This window comes from Pollicipes pollicipes, unplaced genomic scaffold (genome assembly GCF_011947565.3).
Source record: "Pollicipes pollicipes isolate AB1234 unplaced genomic scaffold, Ppol_2.1 Scaffold_5724;HRSCAF=6776_pilon_pilon_pilon, whole genome shotgun sequence".
In the NCBI taxonomy this organism is placed as follows: Eukaryota; Metazoa; Arthropoda; class Thecostraca; order Pollicipedomorpha; family Pollicipedidae; genus Pollicipes; species Pollicipes pollicipes.
In genome coordinates this window covers 13,175,621-13,198,340 of record NW_023596746.1, presented here as the reverse complement: position 1 = coordinate 13,198,340, position 22,720 = coordinate 13,175,621, and the positions used below count along the sequence as shown (strand labels likewise).

General features: G+C 51.7%; 1 protein-coding gene and 1 long non-coding RNA gene across 2 annotated transcripts; one reads left to right on the top strand and one right to left on the bottom strand.

The window, feature by feature from the left end:
* Positions 1 to 2: 2 nt before the first annotated feature.
* Positions 3 to 13,286, top strand: LOC119102693 (leucine-rich repeat-containing protein 15-like). The gene is made up of 9 exons (XM_037226151.1): positions 3 to 13; positions 1,288 to 1,470; positions 1,534 to 1,704; positions 2,183 to 2,432; positions 4,817 to 4,987; positions 5,398 to 5,535; positions 6,305 to 6,490; positions 11,414 to 11,600; positions 12,038 to 13,286. Exons 1-9 carry the CDS (start codon positions 3 to 5, stop codon positions 12,142 to 12,144), a joined length of 1,404 nt encoding a protein of 467 aa, XP_037082046.1. The 3' UTR covers positions 12,145 to 13,286.
* Positions 13,287 to 18,432: 5,146 nt separating this feature from the next.
* On the bottom strand, positions 18,433 to 21,785 carry LOC119103359 (uncharacterized). The gene is made up of 7 exons (XR_005094749.1): positions 21,107 to 21,785; positions 20,834 to 20,964; positions 20,133 to 20,246; positions 19,711 to 19,912; positions 19,148 to 19,277; positions 18,766 to 18,873; positions 18,433 to 18,478 (listed from the first exon to the last, which is right to left on the bottom strand). It is a non-coding gene; the product is annotated as an uncharacterized LOC119103359 (long non-coding RNA).
* Between the last annotated feature and the right edge of the window lie 935 nt (positions 21,786 to 22,720).

The window sequence follows — 22,720 nt, the reverse complement described above, 5'->3', positions numbered from 1 at the left end:
TGATGAAACTGGGGTACGTAACGTAAACACCAGATGAGCCGCTGCTGCCGCCGAACCAAGGGCTCAACTACAAAAGCAGACTGGCTCTAGTCACGTGACTGTCTTTAGAATGGTCCGTTAAAAGCGGCCAGAACGTACGAGGGACGCAGGCCATTTAAAGTCCTGCCGATCGTTGAGCTCAAATGCGTGTTTCATCCAAACATTTGTCGCAAGCACTTGTCGTAAACGTGGTCTTCGTGAAAACACAGGATTACAACTGTAGGACTTTGCTGCCATATCCTTGCTTATCTATTGCTTATGTTTCACATCCCTTTGTACCTGAGATACCTGGCAACGTCTGCTGCTAAGTAAAAATAGTGAGCCCATGGTGCAACGAGTGCCAGTGGACTTCAGCCAACCTCGTTCCTTACGTCCGTGTCGTCAGACTTTGATGGAACGAGCACCGTCCATCCGTTTATTTTGACGATCTCAAAACTCACTGTTGTCTCGAAGAGCGAAGCATTTCTTCCGGGGGCCGCATTAACCCCTTCTCCGTTGACCCCTCCACCCGTCTGCACCTCTCGACACCCTTGGCTGAATCGCCAGGATCGCGGGGAAAGCCCCGCTGTGGCTGGCTGAGGTGCGTCCTGTGGACAGTGGAGCCCGTTACGTAATATTTTATTGTTATTCCTGGTTGCATGTTGAACACAGCGAACTATGCGAAGCAGCCGAAAAAATGAAAATATACATTCCAGGGCGATGGCTTTCAGCTACCAGATGTCAACGACTATACAAAGGCTACGGTTTTGGCAATGGTTTTTTTCTAGAGCTTGCGATTTGGCAGTTATTTAAAAAGCTTTCCTCTACTGAACGTAATTAATCGGGCTGCTTTGGGCCAACACAGTTATACGGCGGAGAGTGCCTGGGTATCGTCCAATCAATGCAGTCTTTTGCGCGGAAACCTTCTGCATAAACGGTTGAAGACATGTGTCATCTTCACAGCAGAGACAGCTGTCTTTTAGCAACAGGTAACGTTGCCCTGGATATCAGGTATTGGGGTATGTGTAACATGACATATACGCACGCCGTTTTTAACGTTAAATCTACGGCACTGTACGGAGAGAGTCAAATGCATGGCAGGGCTGCGCCATCGACGCTGGGCGCCCCCTGGCGACTGGAGATAGGCTGATGGGTGCCGGGCGGGGTTCGCTGAGTGCAGGGCGGCAGCCCGCCTCTCGCACCGGCTCCTCCGTCACCATGCCGCACCTCACCCCCTGTAACACCACTCCGCTGCGCCGACGCCGCCAGCATCTACCGGCTCCAGATCAGCCTGACCGAGTGGGGCGCCGAGTTCCCGGCACAACTCTTCGCCGACGTGCAGCCGAGCGTGCGCGAGCTCATCCTCGACCACAACAGCTTCGGGGTGCTGCCCGACACCGCGTTCGCCGGGCTGCGCGGCACGCAGATCGTGCGCCTCGACCACAACCGGCTGTCGGCCGTGCCAGCGGCGGCACTGCGCCGGCTGTCGCGGCTGCGCACGCTCGGCGTCAACAGCAACGAGATCGGCCGGCTGAGCCGCGGCCAGCTGGCGCCGCTGGCGCAGCTGCGCTACCTCTCGCTGGCCGGCAACGGACTGCAGGCCGTCGAGCAGGGCGCGCTGCCGCCTGGCATCAAGCACCTCAGCCTCTACAACAACCGGCTCGAGTCGCTGAACGGCACGCTCAGGTGGGCCGGGCCCGAGAGGCCAGGACGATGAGAGGGCGATGGGTGCTCTTGCTCGAGGACTGCTGTCGTGCCCTCAACCGTCGGTGGCGCCGGAATGTGGTGCGTGGGAATGAACGTCATAAATCGGCTGTTCGGTTTGGCGTCGCATGTTGCATTTGAAGCACAGGCGCCGTTAGTTAAAAAGTAGGGTTGATGCCGCTGGACACACCGTTTCCAGGGTGTAGCGAGGAGTCAGACATTAAGATTCCGTAACCTCTAAATCACAAGCCGACAACAGCTGTCAGGATAGTATTAAGATGTTTCAGACTCTATGCAGTAAGCGTTCGCGTGTTTGATTTCCACGGGCGCTCCCAGGCCAACCTCCTGTCGGACTTTATCCGCTCCCCCCTCCCCCACACAAAAACACGCGCACTACGACCCCCCCCCCCCGCCCCCCACACCCCAAAAGTCTTGTTCTGACGCCGACCTCGGCTGACAGGAACATGAACAGCATGAAGTGGCTGTTCATCTCCAAGAACAGACTGACGTCGCTGCGGGACGAGCTGCCGGCGGGCAACAGTCTGAGAGCGCTGACCGCCTACGAGAACCGACTGACGTCTCTCGACGGGCTGCAGGACGCGAGATCGCTCTCGCGGCTCTTCCTGCGCTCCAACCGGCTGACCTCGCTCGGACGCCTGCGGCTGCCGCTGCTCAAGCTGCTCGAGGTCTCCGACAACCAGATCGAGACGGTGAGACAGCGATGTTGTTGCTGCAGTGTGGGCCCCAGGCCGGGCAAGGGTCGGCTGGATTGTTGTCGGGGCGATCTGAACCCGCTGCCGTTCAGTCTGGCGAGGGTCGACTGGAGTGCTGTCGAGGCGATCTGAACCCGCTGCCGTTCAGGCTGGCGAGGGTCGGCTGGAGTGCTGTCGAGGCGATCTGAACCCGCTGCCGTTCAAGGATCAAGGTCGTGCAGAATTGGATTCGAAAGCCTCAAAGCACGTTTCCATCCATCTTGGGGTCTGTCAACTGAGGTAAGGCTTGGCATGCTCCTCTGCAGTTATACGGACAACAAAACGCCCCAATCAGGTATCAGCACTGCAGCCAGCTGGACAACGACAGACAGCATTCCACTCAGCTTCCTAGGATAAATCCAAAGTCCTTCCGCCGTCATCGCCAATAGATCGGACAGCCAGATCGCGTCACTCGCACAGCGCCCCACCACAGCGATGTTGCCTGCGGGGAAGCTCTCTGTTGCACACAGAAAAGGCCGACGCGCTGGCGTCGCCGCCTCCGCCCCGCCGCACCTGCGCCGGTCGTCACGCCTCCGCCCAGCGCTGCAGGCGTCCGCGCCAGCGCGCCGCCCGCGGCTGAGCGGCGATCAGTGCAACAGCGCGCAGCTGTCGTTCGGTCGCACTGTTGACGGCTGAGCGCTCCCAGAGCCGGCAGCCGCGTGATAGTCGTTGACGCGTGGAGGTGGCTCCCGTCGACCGGGTTGGCGCGGCGATGCGGCCGCCAGCCCGCCGCCGGCGACCTCCAGAGCCGGCAGTGTGATGGCTCTTGACCCGTGGGGATGCGGCCGCCAGCCCGCCGCCGGCGGCTTCCGACTCCGGGGCGCGGCCGCTCTGACATCAGTGGATGGGCGACGGCGTGGCCACATGTTCCGATGGCGCGTGTCACTGGTCTGAGACCCGCCGGGGAGATCTGTCTCGTCGGACAGCGAGGGCGAACCTTTGTCACGGCGGCGGTGCTCCGTGACACTCTGGAGTCTTGCTGGCCGTACCCGGTGGAACGTTGGCGGTGTAACACCGCAGCTGTGTGAACAGTAAACAGCAGTGTCGCAACATATGCCAGCGCGTTTTAACTTTGGTCCGATCTCTATGTTGCCTGTTTGAATAGTGTTTACATTCCACCACAATGTATTGGGAGGATGTCGACGCATCTCGCAGTTTATTTATCCAGACGAAAACACTATGCATGCCTTGACAGGTTAGGATGGCAGCCCCATTCTGGCCTCTGATCGTGACGTCTGAACTTATCGACTAATTTAAACATCCCGCTGCTACGTAAGACGAAAATGATGTCGCATGTGTTGCCCCTCGGGTTGTATGAGGGTCATAAGCTGTTGCATGTAGAGGCACTCGAAGGCCGTCTGAATCACACGATTCTGCATTAGCATCGGCCATTCATCAGTTCTAAATTTGCCAAAGCAAGAAACACTGACGGCCTTGGCCTAAGGCCTAGGCGTGGCTGCGCCAAAAACCCCGCACGTGTTCGTCATTTCCTAAAACTCGTTTCGTTTCACCTGGTGCCGTCCGGATGTTGTCACGAATGAAGCGTCCAGCTCCTTGATTGCTTTGAATCATATAAGATGTGCTACGTCCCGTTGGTCTTGTGTATATCACTCCCAAACGCCATCAGGCGTATTATGCATTACGTTCATCATAATCATCATCATGGAGTTCAACGTATCGTGCAATAGTATCATCATTGCGCTCATCGTATGGTAATCAACTAGGTCAACAGTGTCCCGCAGTGCCCATCCTCCTTGTCAGGGCGAGAGACAGGCGACGCCATACAGCCTCAACAGCTGACGGCGTCGTAAATACCCAGTGGCAGTAGGTCAGCAGTGTCACGTGTCGTTGGTATGAACGTCTGGCGGTCAACTTTTAAACTTCACTTCTGGCACGGCCCGCTTGGCCAGCTGAGCGATCATTCATCAACATGGTTATGCGAACCCAATACCTCTGAGAAAATGCAGTGGTTTCGACATGATTGTTGAATACCAGACCCCTCAAAGCTACAAGACTCCCAGGGCCACTACCTCTTCTTCTTCGGCTTTCCCGGAACATTTGTATCGTGTTGGTCGTTATGTTTTCCTGAAGCATGCGTTATGCTTTTTGTTCTTCAGCGAGCTGCGTTACCCGGTGCGACACAAGATAAGGCAGTAGCTCAAACACCTTGCAATTGTGATAGCTGATGCATGAAAATAGGGCAGTAGTTCAGGCAGGTAGTGTCGCTACACCTTCAGACGACGAACCCTTCTTTGGATTTGGGTTCCCGTACCAGCGAGACACTTCCCAGCAGTCACCCAGATCGTCAGCTTGGTGACGTCTACGTTTTACGTTCGCTGCAGGTGACTCCGGAGGATTTTGCCGGCATGCCTGCCTTGAAGGAAGTCACCTTGGCCAGCAACCGGCTGACGGAGGTGGGGCCCATCCTGGACGTCCTGCGCGCGCTGGACAAGCTGGACCTCTCCGATAACGGGCTGATCTCGATCGGTCAGCTGACATCAGAAGATCGTCAGGTATGTCCGCCATCCGATGCTGGTGCCTGAAATTCTGTCAGCGTCGACAACATGGAACTCCGTCAACATGAACAACATGAAACCCTGCCAACGTAAGCAACATGAAACTCCGTCAATGTGAACAACACGAAACTCCGTCGGCATGGACCATGTCCCCATATCGCAGCGCTTTTTGGGTAGACGAGACGTTAAGTTTGGCAATATCTTTCTCGCATGGTCCTTGGGAGTGGTATGCATGCCCCAATGGTTCTGTGCTAATGCCATGTTGGCGTCTGGAAGTATCGTGATGTTAAAATGGTCCTGCAAGGTCTCCAATATCCTCAGACGTCGTCGCAAAGGGGTTTAGTATGTTCATGAATTTGCCGAGAACCGGACTTTGTCGCGGAAGTGACACGCGATATCCGGGCCAGCTTGGTGCGACGGAGGCCGCTGGCGACGTCCCTGTGCTGGCTCATCTTTACGTCAGAGCCAACCGGTTGACCTCCTTGGGCGAGCTGCACCTGCCGAAGCTACGTATTCTCGACCTCTCGGACAACCGGCTGACCCAGGTGAGTCATTTCATATCTCCGTGCCGGAGACATCTACACGAAAGTCAGCCCGCCTTCAGGGCAGTATTTACCCTGCACTTAATCGAAATCAGTCGCCATCTCCCACTCACGCAGGTCCCACATGTTATAACAAGGTCTTCCCACGTGGGTATTGGCTCCAACCAATTGCTACCTTAATTTGTCAAACTTTGCTTGGAACTCTTCTGCATCTCAGCCCAAGTTCCATAAATGATATGTGAAGTGCCAAAAAACTTACCGGTTTCATTGTTTGCTCCGCCTCCACCACGCCACGCTTCCTGGTATCTCGGCATGCATGCATATCGCGCGTATCATGCACGTGTTATTAAAATGTTTATTAAAACGATCATGTGAGACACGCAAAAATAATGTGCCATTAAACTTTGGGTATGGTTAGGGTCTGGTTAGGTGCGTTATTATAATTATGTTGATGTTAAATTTATCATGGCTTGCCAGTCCTTTTCTGGCAATTATCAATCTTTGATATACCTGAGCCGGTACCAGTGCCTCGAAATATGCTGAAGTTGAATGCCGATTATTGCCAGAACTGATACTCGCTCATGATGCCGAAAAATCGGTAGATCAAGGGCCTTCTAGCGCACATCAAACTAAACTTTCAATTTAGCTGTGTGCAAGCTCATGTCACGTTTACTCATCTTGTAGACACCTTGACAGTTCAAGTCGTTCATAGGGCTACAAGGCATGATTCACGCCTGTCACGGAACAACATTAACCTCCCCGCACTAAACAGGTGTCGGCGACCAACTTCGTTGGCCTGCCATCACTACGAGAGCTCATCCTGTCCGGTAACCACCTGGAGGAGGTGGGCCTGCTCCTCGAGGTGCTGCCCTCTCTGACCAAGGCGGACTTCTCGGACAACATCATCAGGTCGATGACACCGCTCAACACGCGAGAGGCATTGCCTCACGAAGACAAGGTGGGTGCAGACAAGGCGGCGCCGGGGACCTAAAGTGGCGCCACAACAACTCTCACACTTCCTTCACGTCTGATGGTCGGATGGGCGGGGGGGGGGGGGGGGGGGGAATGGCTGATGTCACCAGCGTTTGGGGTCTGGTGGCACTTCAGAAGTTCAGAAATACGTGATGCGTGCCTTCTCTGCCAGCTGAAAAGTCACGGGGATCGTAGAGCTGCTTGATTTAGACCGATTCTCGTTAAGTTAGAATTGAGCGGCTCATTCGGACCTTTCCCGGGGCAGTGCGGCAAGTGAGGGGAGTGAGGATGTCGGCCCTTGCAGTGCTGTGACATGCATGGGAGAGATGTGGATGCTGCCACAAAAGCTGCCGGCGGAATGATGCAAGCATGGACGTCGGCTTCCGAGCAGTGTTTGTCGGACATTATCTATGGCGAACGTCAGCCGAGATTAGTCCGAAGCTGAAGAAAAGCTGCATGCCGAGTTGTGCGTTGGTCGTGCCATCTGCGTGTGCTAACTCCTCACTGCTTTAACAATGACGAGATTAAATGCAAGACTGCCCAGGAAATCTCTGACAATTGAATTTTGACACGTGTTTCATGGGGTTGTTCTCACCTGGTTTCAAAATGAGAACCAAGGCCAAAGTCAATCTTGATCAGCGCAGAATGAAGGGTAGGTTGGTTTCGCGCTAGAAAAACAACTTTGAATACGTTTAACAGCAAACGCAAACTCTAGACGGGTATGAAAAACGGCATGTTTGCGTGATATTGCCCTTTCCAAAAATCGGTCTTTTCTTGAACTCAGAACCAAATCGGCTAATTTTTGGACACAATACCCACATGTACATTGTTATTGGTTCGGACAAGACTTTGAGTTTAGTGGCATTGGACGTCACTGATTGGTATCGCCTCACTTCGTTGTTAAGAGTAGGTTTGAAATAGTTGCTTGCCTGCCATGAATCGCGTTATTCTTGCCGCTTAAAACAATAGACACACGCGTTGTCACTACCGTGCGTTACGTCAGTGCATGCTTAAGGACTGCCGCTTTTCCGGCCTCTTGTTTATGTGTGGATGGCTCTTGCGGCGTAGCGCAGCAGACCTGCTGCTGTTATGCCTACCATACCGCACCGTCCATCCAGCCATCCCATGAGATAATTAGAATGCTGCCTTCCTGTGACGCCTCGCAAAATGTCTTGCTGTAACATCTGCTCTGGGTCTCAGGCCAGACCGTATAACTCGCTTCCCATGGTCCAGCTGCGCACGCCCCGGTTCATGGGACCCTCCATGTATGACGCAAGGCCGGCGCAGGCCCGCTCTGAGTGATCCCCGGTCACGTCTTGCATACTAACGCGCGGAATGTTGGCCAGTCTCCTTTTGATAACAAGTCTCTGTTCATAAACAAATAATAGCTAGTGTTTCGGAGGCTTGCACCGTTTGACTTGCCAAAGCTTGCACGGATGAGCGGATGTTTATCAGTTTGAGACGTGTAACTGTCGATAGGCAAAACCCATGACATGCTGAGCATGGCAAACATCCTGACATAAAACTTGATACGAAATCGCTTCTTACCTAACTGTATATATACCGTTAATATGCCCCAACTTTTGCGCCATTGCGATGACACCACGGAGATGTTGTCGCTCAGAATTGCTACTTCACGCATAGCCCGCTCTTTCCAGGGCCATATGTGTTCATTCACCAAATCCTCACAAAGCAACCTGACGGAACTAAATACAGGAAACGTCCTGGGTTAAGTCACTCGCTAAGTTCGGTGTATCTATGCATATCCTAACAGAATACGGAAGTCTCGTGTACGTTGGATTATCTTTTTCCACGAATGAATGGTGCTCTATACGTATTTGTTAATGCACACCATTACTATGTGCGTGTGCATGCACACCATTGGGTCATTCGATCGATATTTTAAGGTCGTCGCAGCCGAAATATGTTTATAAAACGGCAGAACAACACGAGAATGAGGTTTAGGTCAGAACCCAACGGCATTGCCACAGAGGAGCTTCGATTTGTGTAACTGCTTGTTGTGGGGACAGGAACAGTGGGCAAGCCGAGGGACGGACTGCCTAGCCCTCCCTAAATGTGTGCTTCTTAACGGACTTGCCACACTTTATGCTGATGAACGGTTCCGTGTTAATGTCGGTGCTATCATGATCATATCATGATACTCATTTGATCACCATAATTGCAAAAAAGCGCCCAAGGGAAATGGGAGCAGTGTATCCCAATTCCCGCACACTCAAAAAAAAAAAAAAATGCCGCGCGTTTAACGACAGTGGCGGCCAAAAGTAATATTGAGGAGCTGGAAGCCTTACCAGAGAATACAAATTGCTACCCTTTTTACACCGCAAGCGAGTAAAAACAAGCCTGTGTCGTAATAGGTCACATAAACGCGCCTTATTCGAGGAAAAAACAGTGAAGAAGCAGTTTCACAATTTGCCTTTCGGTCTTACAACCACTTTCTCCTTTTTCGGGCCACCAATTGGGAAATCAGCCACTTGGCCCTTACACATTGACAGTCACTCACGCAAATAGAAATGCATGCCCAAAATACGGGGGAGTGGTACATAACCCGAGAGCCACTATATGTGCACCCCACTGTTGCAGCGTTTCCCCTCATTTGTTTAGTTGTTTATCGCCATGGAAATCAACGGCATCCGCCCAGCTTCTCATGCGGCGAATGTACGAATATACTGACTTGCAGTGAGTCACACAGCCACACGGACAAAACAATCACATACAAAGATATGCGTGTGTGTGCTTATCAATAAATATATATATATATATATATATATATCTATCTATATCTATATATCTATATATATATATATATATATATATATATATATGTGTGTGTGTGTGTGTGTGTGTTTTTATTGAAAACGACCGCTGATTCCACAACATTAAGGTTTTTAAAGCATCGTTCGAGATGTGGGGCTTCTGTCTTTGCCGCCTCGTTCAGGTAAAAGGCGTTTCGGACAAAATCGCTCAGACATTCCTTGATATCCTTTGTTCGAACGTTCCGAGACCTTATCTCCGCGTCGTGGAAACGGCTTGCACAGGTGATAAGTTCCGTCTTTTAAGGACACAAGTATTGCATCTATACCCTTGTTGCATCCTTCAGTGCAGAGAAGGTGACTATTTTTATCGCTCTGAAGTCTGGCTACTTTAATGTGAGGGAAGATATTATTGGTAAAAAGCATTGCAAAGATACGAAACAACAATCGCATCGACGGTAGCTACCGCTCAACACATAGTAACTTCACAGTTGTGCAAGAATGTGACCTCTTGTTTAATGGCTGGGGAGAACGCATTGGTAAGCATACCGTCCCACATTTGTCAGCGTATTTTGTCATCGCATGCTTGGGAGACGCCAGTATGGTCCGTCAGTCGTTGTAGTGGCAACGTCCTGTCATGTTCGTGTCACATGTGCCCCAGACGTGCCCCGTCGTAAGAGCGCTGTCAGGCGTCGTGAGAGCGTCAAGGTCGTCACGCTAGCTGTAGTGTCTGGCACAAGGTTTGCAGCCTTCAGAATTAAATTTGAATTGATACATTAGATTGGTGCTCTTTAGGTTGTCAAGTTTGTCGGGGCTGTTTCCCATAAGACTGTTCCTATACTTCTGTTGAGAAAGTGAATGACGATAGCTGTTTTTTTATTTGTACGTGCCTTTTACGGATTGAAATATTATTTTCCGTAAAGCTGTTTTCCCTTGCTTTTAGGTAGATGCCATTTGATCTTGGTATTTTATCAGCTATGTGTTAATTTATGAATGAAGTTACACTCTAGGTACAGTCCACCCCGCCACGAAGTTTTCACCATTGAGTTGAGACCCTCCGATCGCTGGCGCACACAGCGGACAGTCCTCTCTTGCGCTGCACTTAGTAGTTTTGAGCTTATCTCGCGTCCGGGACGCAGCGGCCGGAACGTCTGCTGCGATGTCAAAATCCACGATCCACCTATCCTCACTTCTCGCTGACTGGCTGCTTCTCTACCACCTCTCACACTAATATGGCATTTCTCCGCGCCGTTGCTGGCAAGAGTTCCCCTGCAGGCATGCATGTTACTCAAGAAAAAACAACAAATGCAACTAACTTTTCTCATCGAAAATTATTTGTTGAAGAGTTGGGTTAAATGTTAGCGTGTGTCATAAAGTTACTTCAATTAAGTTTTTTCTCTCTTTCCGCGCAGTTTTTCCGTGCGCACATAATCAGATTACATCGGCCCACCAACACAACGGCACCGCCATCTTGTGCTGTTTTCATTGTGAGGACTTCCCTTTACGTAGTTGTAGCATTCTTTATCAGAAATTCAGAATTCCACACAAGAATGCTATTGATTTTTGCTGATCGTATATGGATCTGAAGAAAAAAGGAGGGTCGCAAACACGATGACAGTTGCTATCGTTCCAGATGGCAAATAATGCTTTTATTACGCAAAAGGAATGGGCAATAACGCAGGATCTATCTGAATAATAGGATAACAAAGAAAATATTTTTGGAAATGAAAAGTATGAAGCAGACAATTGTTTTGGTATCCCTGTTATCGTTTCATATTTTGACAAGCGTGATCCACGTGACCCTCTGGCTATATTCAAGCTACCTAGCTTTCTGGAGCCTTGGGTAACAATCTCACGCCGTACAGATATTAGGGTTCCTTCTTTATCGCAACCAAGAAGCTGCCCAAGCGAACAGAGCGTCTCCCACCGCCTCAAATCCGACCCAATAGCCGTTCCCTTTTAGCCCGTGCTCCGTCTGTCAGCCCGTGCTTCCATTTGTCAGCCATGCTCCCATCTGTCAACCCGTGCTTCTGCCCCTACCCCTCCCCCCACTCTCTGTCAGGCCGTGTTCCCCCGTCTGTCAGCCCGTGTTCCCCGTCTGTCAGCCGCACCACTGAGAGTCCCTCTGGCGTCAACAGCCGCAGCTGGTGCACCTGGAGACGCTGATGCTGAACAACAACAGCCTGAGCGCCCTGCACGTGGCGCTGTACCGGCTGCCGTCCCTCTGCGTGCTGGACGTGCGCGACAATGCCATCAGCAGCCTGCGCTGGCACCGGCACCACGCCTGGCACTGCAGCCTGCAGCGCAGCAAGCTCCGCATCAGAGGTCAGAGCCTCCGCTGCTGGGCCATCGGTCGCTGTTGGATGTGGTGCTGGGTCATCAGCGGTCGCCAAAAGGGGTGCTAAGTCATGGGTGGTCACCAGCTGTGGTGCTAGACTATTGGCGGTCATCAGAGCTGGTGCGAGGCCGCCGTTTTGCGCTTCGGGTAGCCAACAGGCAACGACAACAACAGCAACAACAACAACAGCATGATCGGTCCAGCGTGACATCGACAGCCTCGCCGACTGATTGCAGTGACCCTGCGAACACAAAGGACAATGGACATATGTACATAGGTTAAAAGCTTCCCACACAAATACATGCACATATGTCCACTTGCCCTGATCGTTGCACAGGACCCGGGCCTCTCGAGGCCTTCAGTTGCCAGCCCCTCGTGCTTGCTGCTGCGAGACCTTGACATTTGGCCGGTTGTTTGCTCTCAGGAAATCCGATGCGCTGCGAGGACGAGACCGTGCGGCGGTCCCTCACATCGGCGGCGGAACAGTTCAGCATAGATGTCGCTCTCTGCGACGGCGTCCAAGAGCCGTGACGGCACCCGACACCGGAAGCGTGACGTCAAGCATCGATCGACCTCGGCCCGAGCAGGGTCCCTCCCACCCCGCCGATGCCTGGCGCTGGGGGACGCCAGCGGACCTAGTGGACTGCACGTGATGGTGCTTCGGACACCAGGCCGCCTTTGGACGTGAGAGCACCGCCGCGACATGTGGTGTAGTGATCAACGAGTGTGCCATTCTGTGCGGGGGCCTGGCCACCATAGCACGGCCGGCTGGCGCTGGCGGGCCGTAACGTGACCTCATGGCTCACCGGACTTATGGCGGACCAGAGACGCAGCGGTGGTGATATGACCAGTGGACTGTGGCGGTCAAACCAGTGCGCTGCTTTTCGCATGGGCCTACAGTTGCGCGACGGAGGAGACACAGTCTTCTGGGTGGTGCGGAGCTTTGTGGTGTGGCATCCGTGTCGTTCGTTTGTTGACCGAATTCGGGTCATGGACAGGATGTGATTGTTATTGTTAAGTGAGTGGTTCATGTCGGCGATGACGATTTGCGTGACCATGGCGCACTCCGGCTCGGGTAGGCGGTGGCGCACTCCGGCTCGGGTAGACGGTGGCGCACGCCGACACGGGTAGACGGTGGCGCCCTCCGGCTCGGGTAGACGGTGGCGCACTCCGGCTCGGGTAGACGGTGGCGCACTCCGGCTCGGGTAGACGGTGACGCACTAGCGTAGCTATAACCACTAAGCTCAAGAGTGCTCAATAAGCATATGGTCACTGATTACACATGATCGTTGAACACTGAACATGTCCCATGTCAAAACATCATAGCGTAGCTCAAGCTCTGAATGAATAAACATATCGCGATGTTTAAACAATCTGCCAGACGCCAAGAGCTGTCCGAACCACGTCACAGAACCGTGCAGAGTGCAGATCCCAGCGAAGTGCGGGCGGCTTCGGCGCACCGCCGACTGGGCTCGGCTCCACGAGCTTCAACGCACCGCCCGCGCACGCGCCGTCCGCACGCTCAGGTGTACCTGACCCTTCTGAAGCAGCCGTCCGGCAACGCTCGCGCCACCACCTCCAGCTCCCGCACCTCGCTCTCCGCGCGCTTCTTCTCTTGGGCGAGGCGCTCAATCTGGCGCAGGCGCCGCCGCGCCGACGTGCGCAGCCGCCGCGCGCGCTCGGCCAGCTGCAGCTGGCGCAGCTGCGCCTCGGCCGCGTCCAGCTGCCGCTGCAGCCGGTCGAGCGCGGTCTGCTGCGGCTGGTCAGTCTGCAGGGCAGCCAGCTGCGCGCTCAGCTCGGTCAGGGCGTCTGAGGTCGGCTCGAGACGAGCGTCGGTCGACGAGTGAGACCGGCCCAGCTCTCCCAAAGCCTGTGTGACCTGCCCCAGCAGGTCGCGTGTGGTGGATACCTGAGGGCACGAGAGGTGACGTCACATGCACAACGTCTGCCGAGCGCATCTCACCGGTCACCATCACCGGTCACACCGGTCACCGGGGTTCTAGAACATCAGGCGGCAACTGGCTGCTGCCCGAGGTCATGGGAGGTCAGCCATATAAAACGCATAATATCGCATTCATAAAAATATGCATTCACGCACAAACCTTACCTGAACGAGTGAAGCGTTATTCGAGTAAGTAAATCACCATTTTCTCCCCCAATCGACTGTAAGTGTCAAATATTTTTGGGGAGGAAACATTTTATAAATGGCTGTTTATGAACTACGCACTTGCGGCCTGTTGCTTACACTGCCAGTCACCTGCACGCAATACAAAAACCTGATCGCTAGCCATAAGCGCTTGGAGCTCCCTAGCACTGTAAATGTTGCTGCGCAGTATCGCAAAAAATGAGGCAATTTACAAAACCAAAATCCCCTACTTGGCTGCCTGAAAGTGCCGGTAGCCGGTAAATGCAGAGAATGTTGCTGTCTGTGTATCGTAAAGCCGCAATTCGCTGCAAGCTCGGAAAGAACAAGAATTAGGCATATTTTGCGGAAAGAGGCCGGCGTGCAATTGCACGTGCAAGAAGAGACAAGCGTTCGCGACGGGCTTGCGCCCGGGGTTAAAATCTACGTTCTTCTCAGGATGGAGCAGTTAAAATTTCGAAATGCGTTCATACGCGTGTTGCAATAAAACGATTCGCACAAACCCTGCCAATTAAATAACGTTTGAAAAGCGCCTTCATGCCGGCAGGCACGAACCCATGCGAAGAGGGATGTCCCTGTCTTAAATCGGATGGGGTGCTGAGCCCGAAAGGTTCTCGTAACCTATCGCCCAAACCTGATTTATCTTTTGATTTCGATTATTTTAAGCTGAATCCACATGATCAAATAAACAAAACATTCACTCGATAACACCATCGTTTCACTGATGAGGAATGACTTTTTACTCCAGGCTAATGTGGAGCTGCGATTAATGAGAAGCTTAGAATGGGTGCAATTTACAGAAAAACATACCTAAGTAGATCGACTGGGAACGCGTAAAAACTGTCCTTTTTTGTTTATGAAAGGCAGCCCGAGACGCAAAAAGACGATTCACGTAGAACGTCGTGGTCTGACACGTATATACGAAAGGCTACTAAAAATGTGTCAGGTACACTGCTAGGATGTACCCTTGCATAAAAGTAAACTGACCTTGCACGACCTTCTCAAGACTTACGCCAGTAATTGAAATGACAGGACATGGTGGATGTGGGCTGGGGACTGGACGAGTCACCAGGATGTCCGTGTTAGGAAAAGCATGGTCAGCGCTTGACAAGTGTTGGAAGCTTGGCTGGCATGGTATCCCTCTTTCGCTGTCCTGCCCACGTCCGTGGACAATCTCACACTGCTTAATGTTTTTGGTGCAAATGATCTCAGCGCAAATCACTTAACCTCGAGCTCAAACCTACCGCAAACCCTTCTCAGATGTCAAGCTCTCATGGGGGCAAAGATCTCAAGAGAGCCAAATAGTCCCCCTTCGGACAAAAGAAAGCCGGGCGGGAGTAGGAGTCAGCCCTTTATATTCACTGAATACGATTTTCCGGAAATGTAAACTGCGTAGGAGACTAAGCAGTTCGCATATCTCTTGTTTTTCCTTTTCCTGTTCCTGTTTCTTTTCCTGCTGAAGTTCCTGCAGTTTGATAGAATTTTCCAAACAAACTGAGCCTGGGTAGCCTGCCAAATTGTGCGTAGCAACGGGGTCAATGATTTACACCATGCTGATTACGATCCTACGTATTGGCAGACGTCGCAGAAAACCACGTCTTGCCTGGGCTGTTTAAAGTTTCCCGAGTCTGCAGCAATGTGAAGTCCAAACACCCTCGCTCGTACGAGCTTCAGCTGATAAGATATTTGATACTACCCAATGCTGAGCAGTTTCAAACATGTAGAAGATACCAGCATGACACTCTGCCGGTCGGACGAACGACGAGCGATTCCATAACAGATGTGAGGTTCGCCAGTCTTATGACGTGGATGTCCGAAACTGAGCTTATGGAGCCGGCTGCCTTTGGCAGTCAATGCTGATGTGTTTCACCAATCCGTCGGGCATCCCACTGTTTATATAGCTACCGCCGCGCAGTCCGAGTCAGAAAGTCAGTTGCTGGACCATGGCTTTTCTCATAGCTTGGGCGAAATAACTGATCAATTGTGTATTTTTCTTAATGCGTTTATAATGCAGCGTCTTATTCAAGATATGTAGGAAATAAGGCATACAGATTTGGGAAGTATATGACTTCATAAAGACATCCAGTAACAGCTATGTGCATAGGCTAAGAACGTTTCAAAAAGTGTGGGACCAGAGTCAGCGCATATTTTTACTGGGAAGCAGGCCCGGTGACTGGGGGGAGGGGGTAAAGATGGAGGACATCGCTGCCCCCTTGAAAAAGGAGGAGGGCCATGGCTCTCTATCCCCCATCCCCCTCCGTTCCCACATCTATGGCTATATGAACCTAAAGTGAACTGTTGAGCGTACGCTGTGACGTTGACCTGTTCAATTGACTGCCTGAATGTAATTCAACTTTCGGGTTCAAGTATTTTGATGCGCTATCGTTAGTTCATTTTACTGGTAAAAAGTATCTTGATACGCTATTGTTTGCTCATTCCACTGGTAAAATTGGCACGCAAGAAACCAGAGTATAGTAGAAGAGATGATGTTCCTTAACGGTGCAGTATATGTTAAGAAAATCAAAATATTCGTGCCACTGCCCAGCACTTTATTGGCATCCCTTTGGTGACCTACTGTATGGTGTTGACGTCTATGAAATGGGGTCCTCCTCCACGCACTGACAAAACCTGTTGGTGTTGGCTGTCGGAGATGTCAGGCCTTACTAGTTCAGCTTCTAGCATCATCTCGATAACGAAGCAACGAATTTCACGTCTGATATCACCTCACTCACCTCACACCGCATTTTGCCTTGCTGGTCATTAAAATTCAAGCATGCGTGGCATCATGCCAACATCCAGAGCGTACCACTGTGCTGCATATCGCGGACATCGTAACTCAAACATGCCAAGAAACCACCTTCCATTTTTGTTAAATCCTAAGTCTGAGCACACACTGCCTCCAGGTCACAAGACCGCGCTTCCGCGTCACTGGGACAACTGCCGTTTTAGGCTCTCATTAGCATTACCGAACAAGACGCATCCAAGTCCAGGAAAAAAAAGCTGAAGCAGAAGCTTGGTACGCTGGTGTAACCGTAAATAGCGTGACTTAAAATTTCAGTTGTGAAGAGGCAACGTCAAATCAAATGGTAACGTTTCGTGATAATTGGCTTCAAAGCTTTCATGAACTGAGCTGAGAGTGTGCAAATACCTGGTACTTGGCCAAATTGAGAATCTTCGGCATGCCGTATGGGAGCTAGTTTCCTTTTTCCGCGCGATATTTTTAGAAGCGTATATCTCTCACTAAAGAGCGCAAAGTAACTTCATTGCGCCTTCATCATTCGGCAGGTCCGGTAAGTTACGAGAACCGAATCTTTTACAAGCAAAATCATTTGACATTCGGCCACATTGGTGACCTTTCATGCTATTAAGATCACCATTTGTCAAATACTCGTCGGAACCACGCGCGACGCATCGTATCTCGATCAGCTTTCGTTCTCATCGACTTCAAGAGTTCCGTAAACTGAAAATCCTTCCTCACGTACTCCGGTCTTCTCCCTCTCCCCCTCCCCTGCTTTTCGGCGTACCTCCGAGCGGACGCGCTGCTTGCCATCGGGTGGTCCGGTTCAGCCGCTGTCGTAGCGCCGTCGCGGCGGCGGCCACGGCGGCCTCATCTCCGCGGGCCTCCCGGGAGCGGGTGGTCAGACGGGCGGCGGCGGTGCCGATCTGCGGCACACGTGACGCACGTCCTGCCTGAGAGACCGGCCGACACTGGCCAGCCGACCATCGAGTAAACAGGCCGGTGGGCCCCGGTCGGTCGGCCGGCGCCGCCGCGGCCAGCGTGTGGGAATGGCCGCCTCGGCACAGCCGGCCGGTGCTAAGTGAGGCTGGGACCGACAGTCGGGGCGAGCGCCCGGGGAGGTGACGCCCGGATCGGCGCCCAACGCTGCCGGAGACTCGGAGGCAGAACCGATAGACGGATCGAACCAGCGACATCAGTGGGACCACGGGCACCAAGGCCAACTACTGGGATTATTTGTCGGATCTGCGGCGAGGAGAAGCGGCTGATGGGACCTGACAGGACAGGCAATGTAGGGCCGGGTTTCGTAGAGTTGGTTGCGTCTTAAAAGGCGAAAAAACGAAACGTTAGTGACACGCATCAGAAAAGGTCCAAACAGGCGCTCCGGCGGCCCGCACGTCCGCACTTTTAAAACTGCTCGGCCCAGTTCACAACCCGAGTTTGCGGTTGATGTGAGTCGCTCAGAGCGAGCCGAAGGGCCACCAGAGCTTCCACAGTGATGCAGATGGTGTTGCGTTCCAGACGCCATGTTTCAGATTGCATTGTTTCTCCACACGTAAGGACCGAGGTTTGCGGTGGACCGCCCCTTGCAGTCTTGTTGGCGGCACCGACGGATTCAAGATAAACATTGACATGCGACAATCGCATAAGCAGTTCAGGACAAACATCTGTAAAGGCTACAGGAAAACGCATTTCCCTCCACAGTGCTGAGCCCCAACCCACCAGGCAAGACCCTATCTCTCTTGTCACAGCCAGGACATCTCAGACGCAGTGGCAGGAGACCGCGGCTCCCCAGCCCACCTGATCGGCCAGGGACGCCGTCTTCTCCGACTGTGCGGCGGCCACTAGCGCGGCGGCGGCGCTGGCAGCGGCCGACGCCTTCTCCGCCGTCCCCTCGGCCTCCTCCAGCAGCGTGCTGGTGGCCGGCAGGCGGGCGCGCGCCGCCGCCGCCTCGGCGCTGCCCCGCGCCACCCGCTCCTCCAAGTCTACGCGGAGTGATCGGCGTCAGCTTTCAGAACCTCGGATCTCGGTCATCAGCATGTTGCGCATGGTGAAGTGTGTTCGGGGCTTTCGGGGCTTGATTCGGTCCGACATGGGTTTACGGGAGGGCTGTCCTGTTTTAAAAGCTCTGCAGAGCTCGTAAAATACCGATGGAGTTCAGTTGCGGGTAACGCGGCGGAACGCGCCATTCATACCAAATGCGCGCGACCGATCATGCGTAGAACTCATTGAGATGGCATCACATGCGCTGGCTACGATGATCAGTGCTTACCGTTCAGGTCCATAGCTGTATCCTTCACCCCCAAAAGAACATCTTCTGCTGTCTCGACGGCTGCCAATGTTGCGGTGTTCGCCCTGTCCGCCCTATTCCAGAGTTCATCTGGAAACTATGCGCAGTTAGGCAAAGCCCGGACTCCCACAAGAACTTAGCCTCACAACAACCCTTTTATAGATGCCGTACTCATGTTATGCTCCGTGTTGATGTCGAACAAACAAGCATGTGCGACATGGAGCATTTTTGCGACAACTAAGAAGGCGTTCTTGACCGCCATGGTGGTGGCATTGGCCAGCGGCCATGACTGAAATATGAGTGAAATCAGCGAATGACTCGCATATGCTCGTACACTCGCAGTGAGTTTCCATCCCCCACTTACCAATATCTCCTCTTGCCAGAGCTGCCCTTTTCAAGTTCGTCTCCGCAAGTGAAGAATTCTTCAATATTTCACCTTCCTTACCTGCGACATTTTTGTAACCTTCGGACAAATTCTTACTCATTAAAGAAATCTGAAAATATGGAGATCGTAACCATTCATTTAGTCTCGTTGATGCATGTGGCACTTGCACAACATGTTACCATTTGGATAGGATAGCAGGGAAAGCCTTTTTCCTCGGAGAAAAGCAGAAGAATGGAGATAGATGCGCTGATATTTCGGTAACATGCATGTATTGAAACAAAGCGGGGAAGTGAATGCAAAATGTTTTATCATAAGTGAATTTTAAATTCATTTCTGCTCTTCGTTTTGATAAATGCACGTTGCCGAAACATCAACGCATCTATATCTCCATTCTACTGGTTTTCGTCCGAGGAATAAGACTATTACTATTGTCCTATCTACGTGCATAATGTTTCTCGCAAATCAACTTAACAACTTATGTTAGCATAAGTTTCTACTTGGGATGCCTTGCGTGCTAAGATAAGATAATTATCGGATATCACCTGTTCGGCGGCGAAGAGTGCCTTTTCCAGAAGGACGCCGGAAGCCCCTGCAGACGATAGATTCAGCGCATGCTGGCGACTTTGCACCGACTTCAGTTGAACGGAGTCCGCTTCTGCTGACGCCTCTGCCGAACCCGCGTGCACTTGCTGCATAAGCAACGTCAGCTCCCCATACGCTTCTCGCAGATCAACTAGATCTGGTCTGTAAAAAGAACGTTGGTCAAGAAGTTCTGTTCGTGCGTGCCTAGGGCGGTGACCAAGCTCACACATTTTGTTTCTTAATTGGTCTAAACCATAGGCAACAATAGCGACGACGGGTTTCGCAGCTCGCACGCACAGCCTACATCCTGTTGGTTTGTGGGGACGAGCTGTTAGAATATTCTAGGTGCTGCAGCGGCGTCGATCCAAATTAGGTCACTTACGAAGATGCCTGCCCGTCTTCGGTCAGCTGGGTGGCTAACATGTTGTACGCTGCAGTTGCTTCGCTTAGCGCAGTCTGGCCAATGGTGGTGAGCGTGTCAGCAGTTTCAACGTGACTGTAGAACAAAAAAAGTCGTTAAAACAACGCCAGTAAAGGGGATGACCGGCATCAGCAGACCCTCATAGCGCACGGTCCATATGGCTAAGAAAAGGTTCCGAGAATTGGCATTTGGGCAGTGGAACTGTGTTGTCAAAGTGGCAATTCGGGAAAAGGGCATGAGCCTGTGGTTAGAGTACTTTTGCGCTCAAGTTCAACGCTGTATGCTGTACGGAAATGAGTGCAGCGAACTTCCATAAAGCAGTGGACGTGGGCGTATATAAAATAGCAATTTAGTACAGATAAAAAGAACGTGTACAAAGTGTATGCGTATCAAAATACAGCCCGGCACAGCACATCTTAACAACGTGGTAGTAATGAAGCACTAGACAGGCATCCCAATCCCTTAAAACGATTTAGCGGGGATCAGATATTGGCGACGTCTCTGGCTGCAGCTCAGGAGTGCGCATACCTGTCGGCCAGAGCAGCTGCCCCACGGCTCAGCGACGTCTCTGGCTGCAGCTCAGGAGTGCGCATACCTGTCGGCCAGAGCAGCTGCCCCACGGCTCAGCGACGTCTCTGGCTGCAGCTCAGGAGAGCGCATACCTGTCGGCTAGAGCAGCTGCCTCGCGGCTCAGTTTTCTCAGGCGGCTGCTTGTTGAGAACAGCTGCTGTCGGTGCTGCCGGGCCCTGTTGAAGGACGTGAATCCCTCCAGCTGAAGATAACTCTGAAGAACCTGAAATTGAGGACTAATTCAACGGACTAGGGCTAAAAGTATGAAGAGACGATCTGATAGATGGTAGTTACGCCAGCGGAGCCTGCAGATAACGCTGGATTGACGTAAACCAACTGACAGCGAAGTAGCGCTAAGTTCATACCTGAGTAGTTCGGTCCACAGAGTTAATTTGCCACTCGGCGTTGACGATGTGACCCTTCTGCTTGCCAGCTACGTGGGTAGCGTTTGAAAGCCGTTCTTCGATATGACCAGCTGTCGTTTGAAGCCAAGATAATTTGAGCGTTGCCTTTGACAGCCAGTGCCTTTTGGTGTTCACGTCTGTAGACAACAGGGTAATGTCGTGATGATTCGCGACGAGAACAGCTTCATAACTTAATTACATTTATTCGTTTGAGCTAATTTCTAATCTTCCAATCTGATGCCATTCCTGGCGCTTGAAAACCTACCGATGCTGTAGGTGGATTGATCCTATATAGACTAGATGCACGCAATCCTTGAGGAACTGTGAGGCTGATGCACATTGAAACTGCTCTAATGATGTCTTTCGTCTTACCCTGCTCACATGCATTCAATATCATACTACGCTGATACTAAAACAGTCCACAATTTAGTGTAAAAAGTATGAAAAGCCTCTGTTTTGCAACATAATGGTTGTTTCGGGTATGTCGTAGGCATATCAGGTGAGTCAGTTTCACAACCTGGCAGATGAGCGCTACACATGGGTTGAGAATATGACATGACAGCTGTGATCAACATATCTAAAACAAGCAAGCAATCAAAAGCCAGCAAGCTCGCATGTTATTCGGTTCATGTGTATGCGGTTTAAATATATGCTGATAAACATCCTTGTTTTACGATTAAATACGAGTTTGCCTTGTTCAGAATGGCCTCTTCTCCCTGGTATTGCAAGTTGTTGACTCTAAAGGCGTACGGAAATAAACATGACGTTCATCCAAGAGATATTGCACTGGGCAGCATACATCATTCTCAGAATCGCATCTTTTTAGGTCAAGGGTGATTTATTCCCGGCTCACGCCCCACATACTCGCGTTTACAGCTCAGATTGCCGCAGTTTTAAATCTCATGCACGGCATGTTCTAATGTTGCACGAATGTTGAGTGTCATCAGACAATGATCGCAGTGTGTCGCCTCTCGTGACAAAACTTTCTAAGTCAAACCATGGCTTCTCCGATACCAATGGCGATCAAATGCCAGACCAGCTCCTTTATGCATGGTTTGGTGCTGTAATCGTAGGAAGCACGTGGCATATGATCTTACCTTTCGCCTGGGAAGCATCTGATACGAATAGATGAATATCAAACGGGCCGATAATGTCAACCTAGTTATGTTGGAAGTCGACCGACCTGACTTTCCTCGCCGACAGATAGACTCCCTCCTGCGCCGAGTATGTTTAGGAGATGGGTCTGTAAACACGAAGTGATTGGGGTACCTACATTCATAGATGCGATTTTACTCCCGGGTCCATGTGCTGTATTTCTTTTTGCCTGTTGTTGACTGTTCATATTGCAGTATTCCTACGAGGTTTTGATGTAAACATGACCCTGCACGGGACACTGGTGGCCAGTGGCTGGTTCAGAGGAGAGGGAGGGAGCACGGGTGCATATCCCCTCACCCCTTCTTCACTGGGCTCCGCAGGGAGCCAATACCGGCCAATCGGATGCAGGCTTTTCAAAGCAAAAGAAACATAGGACGTTTTCTGGCTCCTGGGATAGCAAAACTATACGTCAGCAAATAG